Source organism: Plectropomus leopardus, chromosome 3, assembly GCF_008729295.1.
Source record: "Plectropomus leopardus isolate mb chromosome 3, YSFRI_Pleo_2.0, whole genome shotgun sequence".
Lineage (NCBI taxonomy): Eukaryota > Metazoa > Chordata > Actinopteri > Perciformes > Serranidae > Plectropomus > Plectropomus leopardus.
In genome coordinates, this window is record NC_056465.1 from 1992955 (window position 1) to 2011454 (window position 18500).

Here is an 18500-nt window from a genome sequence, read left to right on the forward strand (position 1 = left end):
TGCATGAGCACATGCGTGAAATTATACAAATCAGTGCCAGCACTTATGTTGCGTAGCGGGCTACACAGTCAGGTAATGAGCACAACACTGGCCCTCTGTGTCTCTCTACTTGTCCACATTCTTAGTTCTAACAAGGTTAGAGAGAGGTGCTTCACTTACAGTCTGGGCCTCGCTCAAGGCTTTGCAGTTGCGGTACAGATCTGGAGCAACGACAAGAGAGACCTAAAAAGTTGTTGCTCAACATGCACGAGTTTGCACACAGATAAACATTTCTTCCATTTCCTGTTTGTATGTGATATGACAGGTGGGAGCATCAAATGCATTTGAGATTTATTGACTAGTAAAGTTGTTGTGTACATCAAACAGCCTTTTAGCACATCTCTGTGGGCTTGTGGTAACAAGTGGCCACGTGTAACGGACCATTACTGGCTGTATTTGCTTTGTTCCACTTGATTTTCTTTTATGGATATGATAAAGACTTTAAACAGCCCTCTCACCAGAAAAAATGTTGGCATTGTAAGTTTTAGCAAACGTTTACATCTGTACGTTTCATACGTTTTGACATAGTTCAGATTACATGTAAATGAGGTGAGTCTCTCATCAGGAGGAGAAGGGGATGGTAGATGACGTGATATCTAGGTGAGATGGCACCTTGACAAGACCAACAAAAGCTGGTATTTTTGTTAATGACAATATGGGACATTTCCAGCTGTATCCATAGCAACCAAACCACATATTTCAAGCCTTAAATAAAATTTAAATTACAATGTAACAAAATGTAAATTTTCAACTCTACATTTGAAATGTATAAAGATAATGTACCTGTGGTTTGCATAAAAGTACGTTGCCAACATTTATTATGACAATCGGATTGCTTTTAAAAGGAAGCTGTCCCAACTGCAGGTGTCACCATGAGGGGAAATTTTTACACATTAAGGTCTGTTTACACATTACAAGGAGTACTAAGTACTCATACTGTGAAAACAGTGATAGAATGTTCTCTTTAGCCCTCCAAGATTAAACAGAGACCCCCGGTGATGTCATCAGTGTTGTCTCAGCTTCGTCTTGAGGATTAAGTAGACTGAAGACATCGGAGCCAGCGAATAGGGATGACATTATTCTATGGGTTGACATGGACGTTAGCATTGCCCTGGTTCCCTTGTCAAAGACAAGACAAGTCAAGAATTTTTCCATTGGGTTTTGGATCATTGCAGAAAATAAGCTCTGTGGTAAAGAAATGTTTATGATACTTACACGTTTTGTTCATAAAGAAAATCTGCACAAATGAACACCACTTTCAGGATTTTTGAAGCTTAAATGTCATTCCAAGAAATAAAATGCTAACATTAGACTATAAACAAGCTACACCAGTCACATGATTCTGACATTCTGTACTCTCATTTTGCCACTTGTGGGCAGCCGCCTTTTTTAAGACACATAAAAGCTTTAAAGTTCAAAGGGTATCTGTACTAAATTTTGCGCCAGTCCATTCCACAGTTTAGGTCAGGACATTAAATGTCTCATTTTAGTTCGACAGACAGACGTTTGCATTCCTAGAAACTTGCCTGATCTAAAAAGTTGGCTTCTTCTGGGTGGAAGGATTCCAGTTGCATTGATTAAGCAACTCATGAAAGTTGTACATGAATGTTGAAGACTTGCTGAAAAATTAAGCAATATTTTCAAAATGTCGATAAACACAATTGCGAGATGACTGCATTTCCATTGAGTGATGTTCTGCAACTTCTTCTCTAGCCATAACATTCCAGTAACCATGGTGATGGATGTTCAAAACATTAGCAGGTTTATTTCTATTGCAGCCACCGCACTCGCCGTCATTATTTCCAATCCAAGACCACGTAAGTGTGTTATGGAGCCATAATGGAAATGCCGAGCCATGTATTCGTGGGAGTCTCCCAGAAATAAGGGATTTCTGGGAGATGAAAGTCAACAATTTCACAGAGGAATTGTGGATTCAACACTTCAAATCTTATACGATGTAATAACACCTCTTGTTGCTCCTGCTGCATCATGAGGGAGCCAGTTTCAACCAACAAGCACAAAGCCATAGCACAATGTGACCTAGAAAAGCCAAAAAAGTGTTTCCATTGCAATTTTGCAAAATATGGCTTTTTGATAGTACCTGAAATAAAGCATAAAACCCTTTTTTTGCAATAAATGGGAGTTTTTTTAACTGATGTGTTTCCATTAGACATATTTTATATTTGCTCTTTCAAGTTGTGCAAGTTGAGGGTTAATACAAACCCACCTAAAGTGACAAAAACCCTCTTAATGAACATTAATAGAAGGATGCAATTACCAATTTAGGAGAAGATATTATGGAAACAGTGACTGAGTGACTCTAACTGGAGAGTTCTTATCTATGACTGGAACAAGGAAATAATGCCATTTTTTCCACTGCTTCTTCTCATTCTGCTGTTCTATGTAATGATATTTATCTGTTGGGGGACAAATCCTGATACAGTCTGATCTCACTGCTGCTCTTTCAAATACCCACAAAACGCTCTCTGCTTGATGAAAACATCATTACTGCTGCGCTAACTTTGACATTTATCGTAGTGTACTGACTGATTGCTTTATTTGCCACTTTGCACAAAGATCTTATGAGAGAAATTGTGGATGAATGGATCAATTCACATTTTTTTGGGTAAAATTCTGCTTAAAGGTTTTCATTCTGCTTTGCTCTGTGTTAGAAATCACCCTTTCTTTGCTTTTTCTGTGCAGACACATAATGACTGAGCTGATTGAAACAGAGAGGCTATATGTGGAGGAGCTGCAAAGCATCATGGAGGTACAGTATGCCTGCTTGCTGCAGAATTTTACATCACATCACTTACAATCAAAACATCTACAGTCATACTGCCAAGTTGAAGTGTTCTCTGTAGACTTAATCTCTGCTCTCAAAACTGTTTTCAAATGTTGAAAATGCTACTGTAATTCACTCATTAAAAGAACATTATGGTAACACCTGGCTCTTATTAAATCATAGTCGAGGTCATTTGGCTATTCTCTAAAATTCCCTAAGTTTGTCATTGTTGTGCAATAACAGCGAAAAGAAACAAGCAGAGCATTAGAGACATTTTCATTTTTTGCTCGCTTTTATTGTACTCCCATAACCACCACCAAGTGGTTTAGTTAATCTGGCTAATTGTTGTTGCTTACCCCTTTTTTTTCACTTTGAAACATGAGCAAATTGGTTGAATTCTTTCAAAAACATGGAGAATAGGCAATGAGCAACTTAAGAAGAAATAAGCCAAAAAATTTAGCAAAAATAAATAAATAAATAAATTACATTACTTATTACCTAAAAATTAAAAAACAAAACAAAAACAAAGTTTAAAAAAAAGGACTTAAGTACTTAAAAAGTGCTTAAAAATCCTAATAATTTTGTAAAATAATTTTGAATATATAATTGTATATATAATTTTTTAAATATAGAATTTTGAACATTTTTACTCAGTGTTTTAAAAAATAATTTTCCATATCAGCAATTTGCATGTCATTGCTTTTTGAAGGCTTTAATACTTATGATAGCACTTAACGTAGCACAAAAAAGTGGTGTCGAACCAGATTTCAAAGGTTTTAAAGCCATAGTTGGTAACTTTTATAAAAGATAAACTTTGTTTCATAATTGTTGAAATAATTGCTATATTCACACTCAACACTAAATAAGCCAGATAGTATGTAAAAAAAAATCATACTTCTCTGCCTGCTATAATACCCTGTAGCATGTCTAATGGCAACTATCAATCATGTCACTGCTTGTAAACTGCAGCCACACGTCAAACTAGACAAGATTAACTCTGTTGTCCCTGAGGGGAGATTTTTACTTTAAGTACTGTACATTGTCAAACAATGGCAAACACAGCAGCACACAGTTCCTACATGTGCAACTATATATAAACTGTTCACTGGCACATATTAACAACATAGAAAAACACCACAGTTGTAACACAGACGGGGGTGCAGAGTCAGGTCTATTCAGTGATGCCTATTTTTTAACCCTTTGAAAACAAAACAAATTGGCTTGCTTTCTGTCAAAAAAAGAAAGAAATTAGTAAAAAAAAAAATGAAAGGACAATTATCTGAAAATAAGCCAAACAAACTGAAATTAATTAAAAGTTACAAGAAAATTAAGAAAGAACAACAATATGACAATATGGTTTTCTGGGCATTTTTCCCTGTTATTGGATAATACCAAATAATCCCCCCAAGCTAATTTTCTGGTCATGTTTTGGTCACCTTTCATTGCTGGCCAAGTTGCTCATTGTGTTTGCCTTGCTTATGTTTTTTCTCCTGTTTTCAAAAGAAATCCAGCCAACTTTCTCAGGTTTCAGAGGGTTAAATGCTTGTGAAAGGCGTCTGAATGCAGCACAAGAAAACTGATGTTGATCCAGGTGTTAAAGGGTTAAGGCTCTTATGGCCCCAGGGATCACTTAGTAATGAAATAAAAGCCAAGTTATATGGACATGTTTAATTTTCTTCAACCCTTTGAAACCTGGATCATCGTCTGTTTTCTTGCTGCCTTTAAGAGGCCTTTCACAAGCTATTTGACCTTAAGAAACCTGAGTAAATTGGTTTCATTTCTTTGGAAAAGATTGGGATAAAGGCAATGACCAATTTGGCAAGAACTGTCCCAAAATTGCTTAAAAATGTGACATGAAACATATCTAAAATTAGTTTAAGAAAGAGGGAGGATTATAAGAAAAATATAAAAAAAATAGGGAAAATTTACCCCAAACTATATTTATTATTACAATAAAATAATTACAATAAAAATAAATACTGATTCTTTTTACCACCTTTTCACCATTTTTTTGTTTGTCTTCTACTTTTTCTTAATTTTATTCATTTATCGCTCATTTTCAGGTAATTTTGTTGTAGCTCTTTTTTAGTTTTATTTTTTCACTAACTTCTGAACCATGTCTTGTTATATTGCTTGTTGCCTTCTTCCCATGTTTTTAAAAGAAATCAAACCAATCTGCTCAGGTTTCAAGGGTTTAATTTACATTAACTAAAGTATTTACCATTCATTTGTAGTATCTGTGTCTGAAATAGGCATGAAGTTTGGATTGATAATTAAAAATGCATACAGCATGCACACATATCTACACTTCTATCTATACTTTTTGTATTATACAGACGTCTTAAGTATGAGCAATGGTGCAGTCTTATAGATTGACCTTTCCAGCAGTATGTAAACGAGGTCCATCTTGACCATTCTTCCACACAAAATGTGCTTTAAAAAAATCAAGCTTTAAAAAAATAACAAAAATATAAATTAAATAATAAAAATAATAAACTTTTTCAGGTATTCATACTACTTTACCATCTTCTAACAAAGTCAAGCAAGCATTGCAGTATAGCGTCAGCTTTTCAACAAGCTTAAACATATTCCACACAATTAGTAACCGTCAACATTTTCATGACATTAATAATTATTAATCCTATTCAAACTTTTTCAGGTATTCATACTACTTCACCTTTAGGTAATTAAAGCAAGCATTTCAGCGTAAGATATTCAGCATGAGCATTGCAGCGTAGCATAAGCTGAGCATTCACAGCCGCAATTTCTTCAGAAATTGCATTTTCTAGTTATTTCCAATATACTATATGCAAAAATAGTTTTGCAGCAACATTTACCGTGCACCTAGTGGAAATAGCATGTATTTTCTGTATATGCCAAATATGGTAAAAGTGACGTCATAAGGTAGAAAATAGTAATAATGATAAATTCCAAGAAAAAGTCCAGATTGACACCCAGAAATAATACAAAGCATGTTTTTATGCTTTGATGCTGTGGGATCAAAAATTGCAGTTTGAATGGGTTTCAATGGCAACAGTATGAATGTAACAGTTTAGTTTCCACAGTGTATTTCAGACTTATTGTAGGAGCTGAGGGGTTTTTCCTTATTCGATGTGAGGGTCTGAGGACAGAGGAATGTTGTATGCTGTAAAGCCCTCTTAGGCGAAATGTGATTTGTGATAATGGGCTTTATAAATAAAACTGACCTAACTTTACTTGAGCTGGAAATTCCAAGATTAAACAAAAATACACAATCTTGCCAAAATTTATGCCACATGCCAGAATTATCACAAAAAAAAAAAAGAATGGAAAGCCTGTAAAATGCGATTAACATTCCCTAAGGGTTAATGATCATGGAACAAACAACATAGGTATGGAGTTAAAAGTAAAAAAAAAAGGATAATAGAAAGAAGAAGGATGGCTTGTCTTCTGATTCTGATGTGGCTTTTGGTATTTTATCAAATGATATTTTATCATTTCAGCTGAGAAATTCTTAATGTTAGTCCAGACTTCCAGCAGCACTATGACTACTGATGCATTCCTGAGATCAGTAACCTCATTAATTGCCTTTGAGTCTAGTTCACCTCTTTTACTCTTAAATTCAACCTTCAGACTGCTGTCAGTGTATGAGCTTCACATGATCTTCTGGGTTCAAAACGTCCAATCAATTTCCTGTTGGATTACACACGCATAGAGCAGTGGTGCAATTTTTCTCTAACAGCACAGTTTACAGATTAAATAAGCATGGTATGGTTGTCTATAATTCATTGAGCCAAGGTTAAGATTCTGTTTCTCATATTGTCTCAGGTTGAAATAATTAGCTGACATGTTCTGCTGACTTGCCAGTTAATTAATTTATGGCTAATTCTTCTGTTCGCCTTAGTTTTCTTCTTCATTTTCTCATAATTCCACCCCTCTCCTCCCTAGGGTTATTTTGCAGAGCTGGATAACTCCGAGCTCAGCCACCTCATCCCACCGTCTCTGGAGAACAAAAGGGATGTGTTGTTTGGCAATCTGCCGGAGATCTATGAATTTCACAACAGGTAGGTGGAATGCATTTCGTACACTGCACTGCAATGTTGCACACTGGAATCACTGATATCTGTAATAAACCCACCGCAGGATGGTCAGAACCCTGTGACAAGAGTCACAATAATTTCATTTTTTCCATAAAGTGAAGGTCTAGCAAGCCCTCATATTATAAGTATTAGCCTACTGTATTCATTTCATAATCAGAGACCTGGTCATTATTTTAATGCATCTTCATCAATTTCATTTTTTGAGTCATTAATTTTCTTTACCATGCTTAATTGAAAGGAACAAAACAAGCTATTCCTTTACACAAACATCTAACATAAAGCCACATTAGCATTCTTTCAGAGTCTTGTAATTATATTGTACAGGGTGATTTACAGTTGTGTGTAAGCCTACCACGTGGTCTACACTGTGTTAGTTACACCTCCAAATCGCCAGTCAGTGGTGGAGTTTCTGTGAAGTTCTGCAAAGTTTTATTGATTTAAAAAAAAACACCCAATACAGACATTTAACATGGCCTAATGGCAACAATTTCAAACACAAAGCGAGCTAATTAAAACGCAGAAGCTTCACAGACAAACCATGTGTTCATACAAAAATGATAATGAAATACAGTAATATCATTATTTATATAGCACCTTTAAAAACAGAGTTTACAAAGTGCTTTGACAAATAAGGCAAAGCAGAAGCAACAAGGAGTGTTGCAGAGGCAACATAATAATAAGACTAAATTTAAAGTAGAATTAAACAAGAGAGAAACAGAAAACAATGATAACAAACCACGCCAGTAAGAGTAAATACAATTAAATTAAATACGACAGTACTAATAGAAGTAAACATGAAGAAATGCAGTAATCCCCCCCCCCCCACACACACACACACATACACACACACACACAAGAAAAAAGGAGAAAAAACAGTAACATTAAACTACTTCTTGCTGAAGTATGCATAAATAGTTCTTCCACACAGTCCTCAGGAGCCCATGGGGTCAGGCATTTTCCCCTCCATATTTAAAGCACAGTGAGACTTCAGTAACATGACATGTTTGTCTTGTCTTGTCTTGTCTTGTCTTGTCTTGTCTTGTCTTGTCTTGTCCTGTCTTGCCTAAATCTCTGTTCATTCACTATTAGAAAAAAAAAGAAAGAACATGTCATAAATATACTGTAAAATTAGCAAAACAATTGAAACGAGTTTAGTAGTTCTGCTTGAAGAAATGGAAACAGCATCTCATGCTTTCTTTGGTGGTTTACTGTAACATTTTGTTCAGTATGGTGGACTCTTCAGTCTGATGTGTGTGCAGAGGAGTGTCGGTGTGGATGCACTGTGACAGCAGACAGACAGCTCCTCTTCATCGTCACTGTCAACTCAATACAAAATTTCAGTTTCAGTTCAACAGCAGCACCCAAGCCTTGTTTGTAGTCCTTTTGTGTCAGTTTCAGTGACATTTTGCAGGTAAACCAGAACTCTCTGGAGCTGCTGTTGAATAAAAAATCACAACTGAAATTTAATTTCCTCCACCTCAGTATCTATTTCAGTCTGGGAATCTTGTTCCTGTGTTGGAAGGGTGGGGGCCTTTACATGTCTGTGCCCAGGGGCCGTCTCATAGTCTGTCCATGATTCTGAGCACAATCTAAGTTCACATCAGAAGCCACCCTGGAAAACAGTTATATGAAGTACTACATGCATACAGTGACAAAACTTTGGTAAAACGCAGGGGATTTAAGGGTAATGGGGGCTTGGCCCTGACCTCTGTAGGGGGTCGGGGGGAATCCTCCTGGATGAAGTTTTTTTGATATTATTATTCACTCCGGCATCTTGTTTACCCTTAAAAACTTAAAAATATATATACACACACACACACATATATATATCCTACATATTTAGACCCTGGGCTATGTAAAAATATTTGAAGAATATGTAAGACCACCCCGCTGAAATTACAGCAGGTACTTGGTGAAATGAAAGACATTTGTTTATTTCATTTTTGTTTCTTCTTACATTATATGTATATGATATACACACATTTCAGTTTTTTAAATGTTAAAAAAAAACTATGCAGGTAAAAGGAAAGCAGCACTTTAACGCTGTGAAAGATGGCCCAAAATGAGCAAGATTTGAGAAAAAAGTTGTACTTGACATTTCCCTAGATATATTGTGAATTTTTACATTTTCTTCTTCTTCTTTCTATTGCTCATTTCCCTTTTTTTCCATGTTTTCTGAAAATTCCAACCAGATTGGTCAGGCTTCCAGGGTTTAAACATTTAGGAAAGGCATCTGAACGCAGTACACCAATATTTATAGGCTGCTTTGTTAAATTTGTGCTTCTTCTTTCAGTAGTCTTCTCTCTCACTTCCACATCTGTTGATCCATGGTCTGCATTCCAGCTTCTCTGTTAGCTGAAGACAGACTTTTACACACACACACACACACACACACACACACACACACACACAACACACACACACACACACACACACACACACACACACACACTAACTGGTTAAGTGAGTTCTAGGCGTCCCAGCGATCACAGCGATCAGGACTAACGTACTTTATTTAAGTAGTAGGCAGAACATCAAATAATCTGTGTGAGGACGGCGCATCTCTGTGTCTTCCAGTTAACGTCTCATTATTTCCCTGCAGTTAAAGCAGACTTTAACTCTTACAGAGACAAAGTGTTTTGTAACCACACCTACAAGTGCTGATAATGTCTCATAAACCTCGTTACACAGGCAGTATTACATAACTATAAACAGTCACTGTTTCCATCATCATCAGTTGTTGCTGTGGAGGTCAAAGTCTATCTTCATATAATAAATATAGTTAAATATAGTTTTTATCTGTGAGTTGGAGGGGACCTTTGCTCTTGTATAGTCAATCTTTATCAATTATCTCCATAAACTGGATGATGGAATGAATAAAATCAAAAAATAAAGGTGTAAGACCACACCCCCCAAATTACATCAGGTACTAAGTGTAATAAAAAGTTTTTTTTATTGCATGTTATCTGTTAATACTCAGCATATCTTCTTACATTATAACAAGTATATAATATACAATTTATTTATTTTTTTTAAATGTTAAATTAATTTAACATTAATTTGACAAATAATTAAAAGTATTAATTTTAATTTTTTAAAACATTTTTACATCTGAAGCTTTTTAAATCCCCACACTTAAAGGCTCCAGGGTATCCTGGGTCAGGTTAATGATGTGAGCACTACAGGTAAAATTAATTTTTTTGAACTTGGATCTGCAGTTTATGTTGAGAACCATGCCAACAATATTCCCCGTCCCACCTGCAACCATTGCAGCATCACAGTAAATTTTACCTTGCCAATTATGGTCCTGTAACTCGTATATATACTGTATACTACTACAGCCACGCTTACGGCTGCAACTGCTGCGACAAACGTCAGGAGTTGTGTGTGAGAGTTGTTCCTTCGGCTATTGGATTCTTGAACAAACTGTAGACCTAGTTGCCCTGCACTAAACAAGGACTGATGAACTCTTAGAACTTTTGATGACATCCTGTGCATGTATAATGTGTTTTATTATTGTATTATTTAAAATGATGTATGTTAGCTGTGCTGAATACTGTTACCAAATACTGAAAAAACAAATTGCCCTTCAAGGGCATTAAAGACTTCTAAACTAAAACTACTATACTACTACTGTAAAATCATATCGGAGCCTGTATTTAGGATTCGATCATGGATAGTTTTTTCATTGTTTTTATTTAAGGTCTTGTTTTGTAGTTTAGTATTTTTCTTAGTGTTTATAACATAGTAACATTTTGCTTAGCACTGGGGCACTTTAATTGTTTTATCTTCATGTTATGGTTTATTCTGTATGTTGTCTGAAAAGTGTGATAATGGATGCCTTGCACTTCATACTGCAAACCAAATCGACCTCCCATCATAGCTCTGCCTGCTAAACCCAACCCAACATAGTTATTATCAGACTTTTTGTGGCCCTCAAATAATCAGTTTGCAGTGGCAGATCACCCAAAATGTGATGAATGCAATTTTCTTCAATAATGGTGCTACAATGTCACACAGAAGTAATCACAAATAGGTGCCTCCTGTTGATTTTGTCAGCTAAAATGGTGAGTCACAAGATCATTTTATCAGCCGTATCTTGCACACTAATGCTAACTCCCCCTTCAGCCGATATTCTAATGTTTCCATGCTGGTTTATTAGCACACCCTGTATGAGGGTCTTGGATATGCGCTTGATGTCTACATGCTTTATATGATGTGAAGATTAAAGCTTTTGTCTTTGTCCCAGTTAAAAATGTCCACATCCTCATCAGCTAAAAAACATGGAAAGGAAGAACAAAACTACCCCTTATTGCAGTGTAAAGCCTGTTACTGCTAGTATTATTTTAAAATATTATAGGTAAAAATCATAATTTATAGGTTATTTGGTCTAATATAATCCTGTTTGGATGCTAAGTAATGGAATTAACTCTTAAGGACTGTTAGGCACATTTCACATGCTTTGCATTCTTCTTTTTTTTAAATTTTGGTTGTGTTAATGTTACAAAATTACCTTGATGAAAGTAGACAATAACATTAATATATAACATTTTTTATAGCCTGATTCTAAAAGGTGCATTTTGTATGCAGAGAAGTATAAGCGTGAGTATTTAACACTGCACAAAAAATAATAATGTATAAAAATCAATGTTGCTGCTGATCATTGACAAATCCTAGGCTGTGATAATCAAAAAGGAATTATCTATTTAGCATGTAGTATATTGAAAATAATTCATTTTTGATGTGTTTTTTTTTCATCTAAAAACATTAAACAGGTGAAAATTCTGAAAATTAATGAATATTTTTTATTTGTGATCAGTCATGATGTTGGTTTAAAAAAATCAACACAGTGAGAGTAAAAAATCATATTAATGTTTAATATTTTTAAAAGCTTGATTTGGAAAAGTGCATTTTGTGCACAGAGATATGGGGGTGTGTAATATAAAAGCCAGCCCTAAGGGTTAAACATGTTAGGTTTAGGCTTTATTATTTGTATTTTCAAACAGTATGTTTCACTTTTGCAAAAGAAAAGGCTTTAAGGTTGAGGACGAGCTTAGAGTTTAAGAATTCTGTCCCAGCTCAACGTATCCTCACACAATGGTTCTCATTTCATATGATAATGCACACACAGTGGTTTCTTTCATATTGTACAAATTAATGCCCCAAGAATGACATCCTTAACATGGAGTTAAGGAGGTTAGGTTTTAGAAAAGAAACATTGTGATAACAATGTACCTTAAATTGATTCAATTTTCACTTGATATTCACACAGTTAGAAACACTGGTCTTCGGAGAAAGTATTCTCTGTGCATTGTTCACTTGATCACAGCCTTTCAAGATATGTCAGCTATGCACACATTGCTGGCTTATCATTAGATTTTTATTGATACAAATTTTGTTGCACTACTTTTTGTAAAACAAAAACAGCCTGGAGTGTAAGGTCTTGAAAGGCACTTGTTCTAAAACAACCTGTAAAGTCAAAACAAAATGTATTGTCCATGCTCACTGGCTTTAGGAGTTGAGCTGGTTATCTGTATACTGTAGGCAGCTGTCACTTACATGAGCATGTTAACATGTTTAGTCTACATTTGAGGAACACTCTACTGAATAAATTCTTCATAAATGTACACTTAGGTAGTGAGCAAGGGGCTTGTCTTTCCATTATGGCTCCATAACTCGCCTATGTCGCCATCGACTGGAAATAAAGATGGCTAGTGTGGTTGCTGCAATAGAAATAAAGCTGCTAATGTTTTGAATATCCATCACTCTACTTAATGTTATCACCAGAGGAGAAGTCAGAAAACATCACTCAGTGGAAACACTGACATCTCACTATTGTGTTTTATCAACATTTTGGAAATATCACTTCAGTTTTGTACATGTCTGTAATGGCAAACTTCCTAGTGTGTCCTCAGTTTGATTTTTCCCTTCTTAAAGACTTGTGCCTACATTATAACAAATAATCATGTTTTATAGACATGAAAGCTTAACTTGAGTGAATATGTAGGCAGCATATGGACATATTGGAGCTGCAGAGCTCTGGTTTGTGTTTACATCCTCAAACTGTAACTCCACCCTGTCTACACGTACAAACACAAGAGTCCTTGCCGACAAGATAGTTATTCAAAGCTACAGTCAACAAGCAGAAAAGTTCAGAGACATCCCAGGCAATTTGCAAAGTCCCCAAAGGCCTGGACCAAAGATTTGTTCTTCTTCTTACACTTCCTTTCCTATCTCCCTTGCTTTCTGTTTTGTTCCTGAGTTAGCACTCCTCTATCGGTACAGTCACAGTGAGAGTGTGAGTGGAGCTGACAGTAGACTCCTTGGTGTTGCATTTTATAAACTGAGGGACCAAGATGCAAAATACTGTGGGCCCTTTAAAGGAGCATTTCAGTGTTTCAGTTAAAGAAGTATTTCGCTGATATAAAGAGAGGCCTCACATAAAACTGGTCGGTCTCTGCAATAGAATGGTGCAAATACTTAAGAAGAAAACAAAGAAAAGGGGTGCTTTTGCTTAAGAGGTAGAAAACCTACAAGTACCAGAATGCAGTGCGCTGCTTGAGATAATAAAATTTTCCTGCTGGTGGGTGACATAATGCAGACTTGTGTGTTTGAGACAATGGTGGCAGGCTGGCAAAAATAATCTCATATTACCGTTAAACGGTAAGCTAAAACATGGTTTTTTTCCAAACATTTGAGGTGAAAATAGACAATTCAGTGACAAGTTACATTTGCTTTATTTTAGTGTTTGACTGTATTTTTACCCACTTCCGATTCACAAACTCGGCAGCACAGTAACATAATCTTGGTTTGGATTTTATCAGCGCTGCCTAGTTTAGATAGAGAGTTTGCTAGAGGGAGGGGTGAGTCAATCTCTTGGTCCACCTCTTTTTGTCCATAATGGTGACATAGAATATAAAAATGCAGAAGCACAGTCTGTAGTTCAGGCAACAGCCCTAAGAGCCAGTACTCTGCCGGATGACGTAAATACGCCAGAGGGATATTTAGACACTGGTTTGGGTTGCATACTACCTACTTTGTATTGATACAAAGTTGGTTGAACATTGGCAAGGTATCCCTTTAAGAGAGATAGGATACAAAATAAATGATGAAAACGTAGTCACAAACAGGGGTCAAGCTCCAACAATTCTACAATTCTACAATTTCATTTAGCAGACGCTTTTATCCAAAGCGACGTACAACACAAGCAAGAATTTAGACTTAAGGAAAAAACCCTTAGTAAGTGCAAAAAGTGCTTCAGGTGTGACTGGTCACAGGTATTGCCGTCTAGTGGCAGAAGAAGTGCCGCACCCCCCCCCCCGGGTCAGGAAGGGTCTGATCTTCCTGATGTTGTAGAGGGCATAACGACAAGACCAAGAAACTGAGGCCACATGAACCTTAAAGGTCAGCTGGTCATCAATCATGACACCCAGGTTTCTGGCTGAGTTTGTGGGCACAAGTAGGCTCGAGTCAAGTTGGACACTGATCCGAGGCTGAACAGATGGACAAGCTGGAAAGACCATGAGTTCGGTCTTAGACAGATTTAGCTGAAGGTGGCGTTCCTTCATCCATGTGGAGATATCAGCCAGACACGCTGATATCCGAGCTGAGACAGTTCTGTCATCAGGTGGAAAGGAGAGGAAGAGCTGAGTGTCATCAGCATAGCAGTGGTAGGAGAAACCATGGGAGCCGATCACTGCACCGAGTGAGGTGGTGTACAGAGAGAAGAGTAGGGGACCAAGCACCGACCCCTGAGGAACCCCTGTCGATAGGCCATGTGACCTAGACACCTCTCCTCGCCATGACACTCTGAAGGATCTGCCTGTGAGGTAGGACTTGAACCACACAGGGGTAATTTTCTCAGACTCGATAAACCTCCTCCAGAGACACAGAGGACACCATGCAACTGTCTCCACAGGCTGAGTACCTCTGCTCATGACTGGTGAACTGACCTTCATGCGAAAAATGCCCCTTTTTCAGTTGAAGAGTGGAGGTGTTTTTACGTGGAAGCCATATTTAATTTGGCAAAATATTTAATTGATTTATAAAAAACGTCACGTTTGATTGGTAATTTGCACAAATGGCACATCGGTATTTAGTTTGATAATAAGAAAACTAGAGTTAGAGGCAAGTTTACCCAGAAGGTCCAAATATGTGATCACACATTCACGCTTTTAGTAAAGTAAAACTTATGTAGTATTTATGTAGTAATTTGGCTTACAGGTTGTCAAAGAAAAATGACATTGTGTTCTGTTCTCATTCTGTTTGTTCATCAAACACCTGCAGGACATTTCTGCATGAGCTGGAGGACTGTGCAGAGAAACCAGAACTGGTGGGAACCTGTTTTCTGAAGAGGGTGAGTAGCTTAGAAACAGCACTGGAGGGTCCATTTACATTTCATCTGGTTTTCTTTTACATGTGTGTTTATTTTGTTAGTTTAGACTTAAAAGCAGAGTGAATTATTTTTGTTGATGATAAGTACTTTTTAACTACTCATATTACTTAAAGTACATTTTACTGATAATATTTGTGGACTTTAATTTGCAAAGATGATTTGATGTGTGATATTAGAGCCTGAAGTGATCAAGTACCCTCACTTTGTCAGTGATTTCAGTGCAAGATACTATATTACACTGGGTGGCATCAGTTGATAACCCGGCTGCACGGAACCTGACGTGGCCGTATGTGATGTCACTGAATGGTGTCGGGTTGAAATGCTGTTTGTGATGACATAATATAAGGAGGAGCTGTAAGGTCCCTAAAGGCCTGGTGGGAGGAATGGTAGCTGGGTCCAATTAACCTGTGACTTTCACCCAGGAGCCTGGTGTTCACTTCCTGTAGGAATATAGAGCCATGACCATGACTATGTTTTGTTGCCTTGCCTTGGGAGCCGAACCCTAACTATGTGTTTTTGTTGACATCCTGTTGTTAGATGCGGCATCCCAAATAGTTCTCATTTCAAAGTCATCCAATACCAGCCCTTTGTCAGTGCTCTCAGCATTAGATCCATGACAAAAGCCACCGCTTGACTGCATCAACCAAGAGAGCGCGGCAGGATGGAGCCGGTCACATTGTTATCATACATAGGCGGATGGCCTGACAGAACCTGCTGCATCTAGATAATACACAGACAGGCGGCATAACTTGGCAATGCGTCCAGACAGAAACAGAAGCATGTTCATGACGTGGCAGGACAGCGTCAGATTGAAATGCTGCAGGTAATAATGTAAAATAAGGAGCACAAGGGCACAAATAGGGCAGACGGGTAGGGCAGTGGTTAAAAAATTTGTCCCAACAAGTTTTTTGGAAGTAAATTTGCAATTTGTTTTATGTTCACCACATAGTTTATCTATGTGAGCAAATTTATCGTTGGCATCATTTTCATCGTCAAGCATTTTTAAGTCAAAAGGCTCAAGTCCAAGTGAAGTCAGTGTTTTCAAAGCCCAACTCAAGTTGCGATTCTGCTTTGATTTTGTCATCAAAATTGGGACTCGAGTCAGACTCAAGATTTGAAGAACTGACTCACCATCAGCTGTGATCACATGTTATATACCACTCATCACAGAAAATTGAGGGTTTTTTTGACACATAGTATTAAAAGCAGGAAAATAACAACAGAGTTGGTGCATCTTTTTAATAGGTGGAGCATCGTGCTGCTGCTGGTGTTGGTGTTCTTTGGATCAGCTCTCATTTTTAAAAATTTCTGTGGAAATGATTTGGGTAGAGGTTCAGTGGGTCTGTTTGGGGTTCCTGGGTCTCAAGTGTCAAGTCAATACCCCCTGAAATGCTTTTGATCTGACAAAATAAATAAATACATAAAACATAATTTACACAGCAGTTACAGTAGGTTTCCTTCAACATGTATTTGGTACAGCAAAGCATTTATTTGTGATTTCTTGTAAATTCATATTTTATTGTGTTAGAGTGTTGTGTTTGTCTAGTGGTATCTCTGTGACCTTAAAGTGCCGTGATGATTTCCGAAACCTCTCTTCACTCCAACTGTCTGTCTCTCTGTTGACAGAAAGAAGAGCTTCAGGTGTATGAGAAGTACTGTCAGAATAAACCCCGCTCTGAGGTCCTGTGGAGACAGTGTGGAGACAGCCTCTTCTTCCAGGTAACACATGCACACACACACACACACATATGAGAAAACAACAGCAAGAGACTTAATAAACATCCTGCTGAATTAGGCTGACTTTACTTATTCCATGTAAAGTAGCAATTGAGGGTGCAGTGAAGTGTGTAAAATTTAGGGGGAATTGGTGGCCTCTAGTGATGAATTGCAGATTGCAATCAGCTGAAGCTTCTCTTGGCAAGCATTCCTTCAGTTTATTGTTTGGGACGTCTTACCGTTAGCTGAACTATCCATAGAGGTCTTTCCCTCCACAAAACAAACAGACCAGGTAATTTAAACTGATCAAAATAGAATAACACAGTTTCAACTAATAATCCATGTATTTCTGAGGCACTTTGGCATGACACTGCGGGCAGCTAGTCCAATACATGCTAATGTGATGTCACCTTTTTCCCCCTAAAATCCATGTTTAGGGGTTTCCACTTATGATATCATATTTCATTTCTGTCAATACACCCCCTTAAATCTTACACAATAGTCCTTAAAGTGTAATATAACCGTCTGAATTCTGTGAGATCAGTGTGTTCTTAATAAGTGGTTGGGTTGGAGATCTGTACGAAGTTCAGCCATGAAGCATATCTGTCAGTCAGTCATTTTCTGTAACCGCTTGCCCTCGTAAAGGTCGCGGGGGGGGGCTGGAGCCAATCCCAGCTGTCATCGGGCGGAAGGCGGGGTACACCCTGGACAGTTCGCCAGACTATCGCAGGGCCGACACATATAGACAAACAACCATACACACTCACAGTCACACCTAAGGGCAATTTAGAGTCCCCAATTAACCCAAGCTGCATGTCTTTGGAGGAAGCTGGAGACCCCGGAGAGAACCCACACAGACACGGGGAGAACATGCAAACTCCACACAGAAGAGCCCCCACCCGAACCCCGTTCCAACCGGGATTCGAACCTCTTGCTATGAGGCAACAGTGCTAACCACAAAGCCACCGTGAAGCACATCTGATGCTGTTTATAATGTCAGACTTTTGGCACAGTCCTGAACAGTTAAAAGTATTCAAAACTTCGCGAAAACACACACACACACACACACACACACACACACACACACACACACACACACACACACACACATGTACAGTATATATATATATTTAGGTATATATATAGTTGAACTTGAGTCATTGTTCCATTAGTCCATACACCAGGATAGCATTATTCAGCCTGATGCTTGAATCTAAATCTCCCAACAGCAACATCTACATAGCTGCATGTTACATTAAAGTGACTTAAAGCCAAGGCAACTTTTATAAAATTGATTTTTTGTCTGTTTAAAAAAAGTCATGTTCCTCTGCCTTGTTGTAGTGCTTCTAGTGGCATTTGCTCGAATCTTCCTTGGCTGAAAGAAAACAACAAATCAGAGCTGAGGAGTCTTGAATTCTGCTGTCAGTCATGTCAATAACTGATCATGAACTGCAGTCAAACTGTCAAACTAGGAAGCTCTGATCAA

At 37.5% G+C, this 18500-nt stretch overlaps 1 protein-coding gene across 5 annotated transcripts in view; it reads left to right on the top strand.

The window, feature by feature from the left end:
* Nucleotides 1-18500, top strand: part of mcf2l2 (MCF.2 cell line derived transforming sequence-like 2) — a 193490-nt gene that overhangs the window by 113033 nt on the left and 61957 nt on the right. For all 5 annotated transcript variants that reach the window (XM_042512814.1, XM_042512812.1, XM_042512803.1 and 2 more), the window contains exons 16-19: nt 2743-2809; nt 6752-6867; nt 15190-15259; nt 16925-17017. In XM_042512814.1, coding sequence (XP_042368748.1) covers nt 2743-2809; nt 6752-6867; nt 15190-15259; nt 16925-17017 — 346 coding nt within the window. The remainder of the gene's footprint in view (nt 1-2742; nt 2810-6751; nt 6868-15189; nt 15260-16924; nt 17018-18500) is intronic.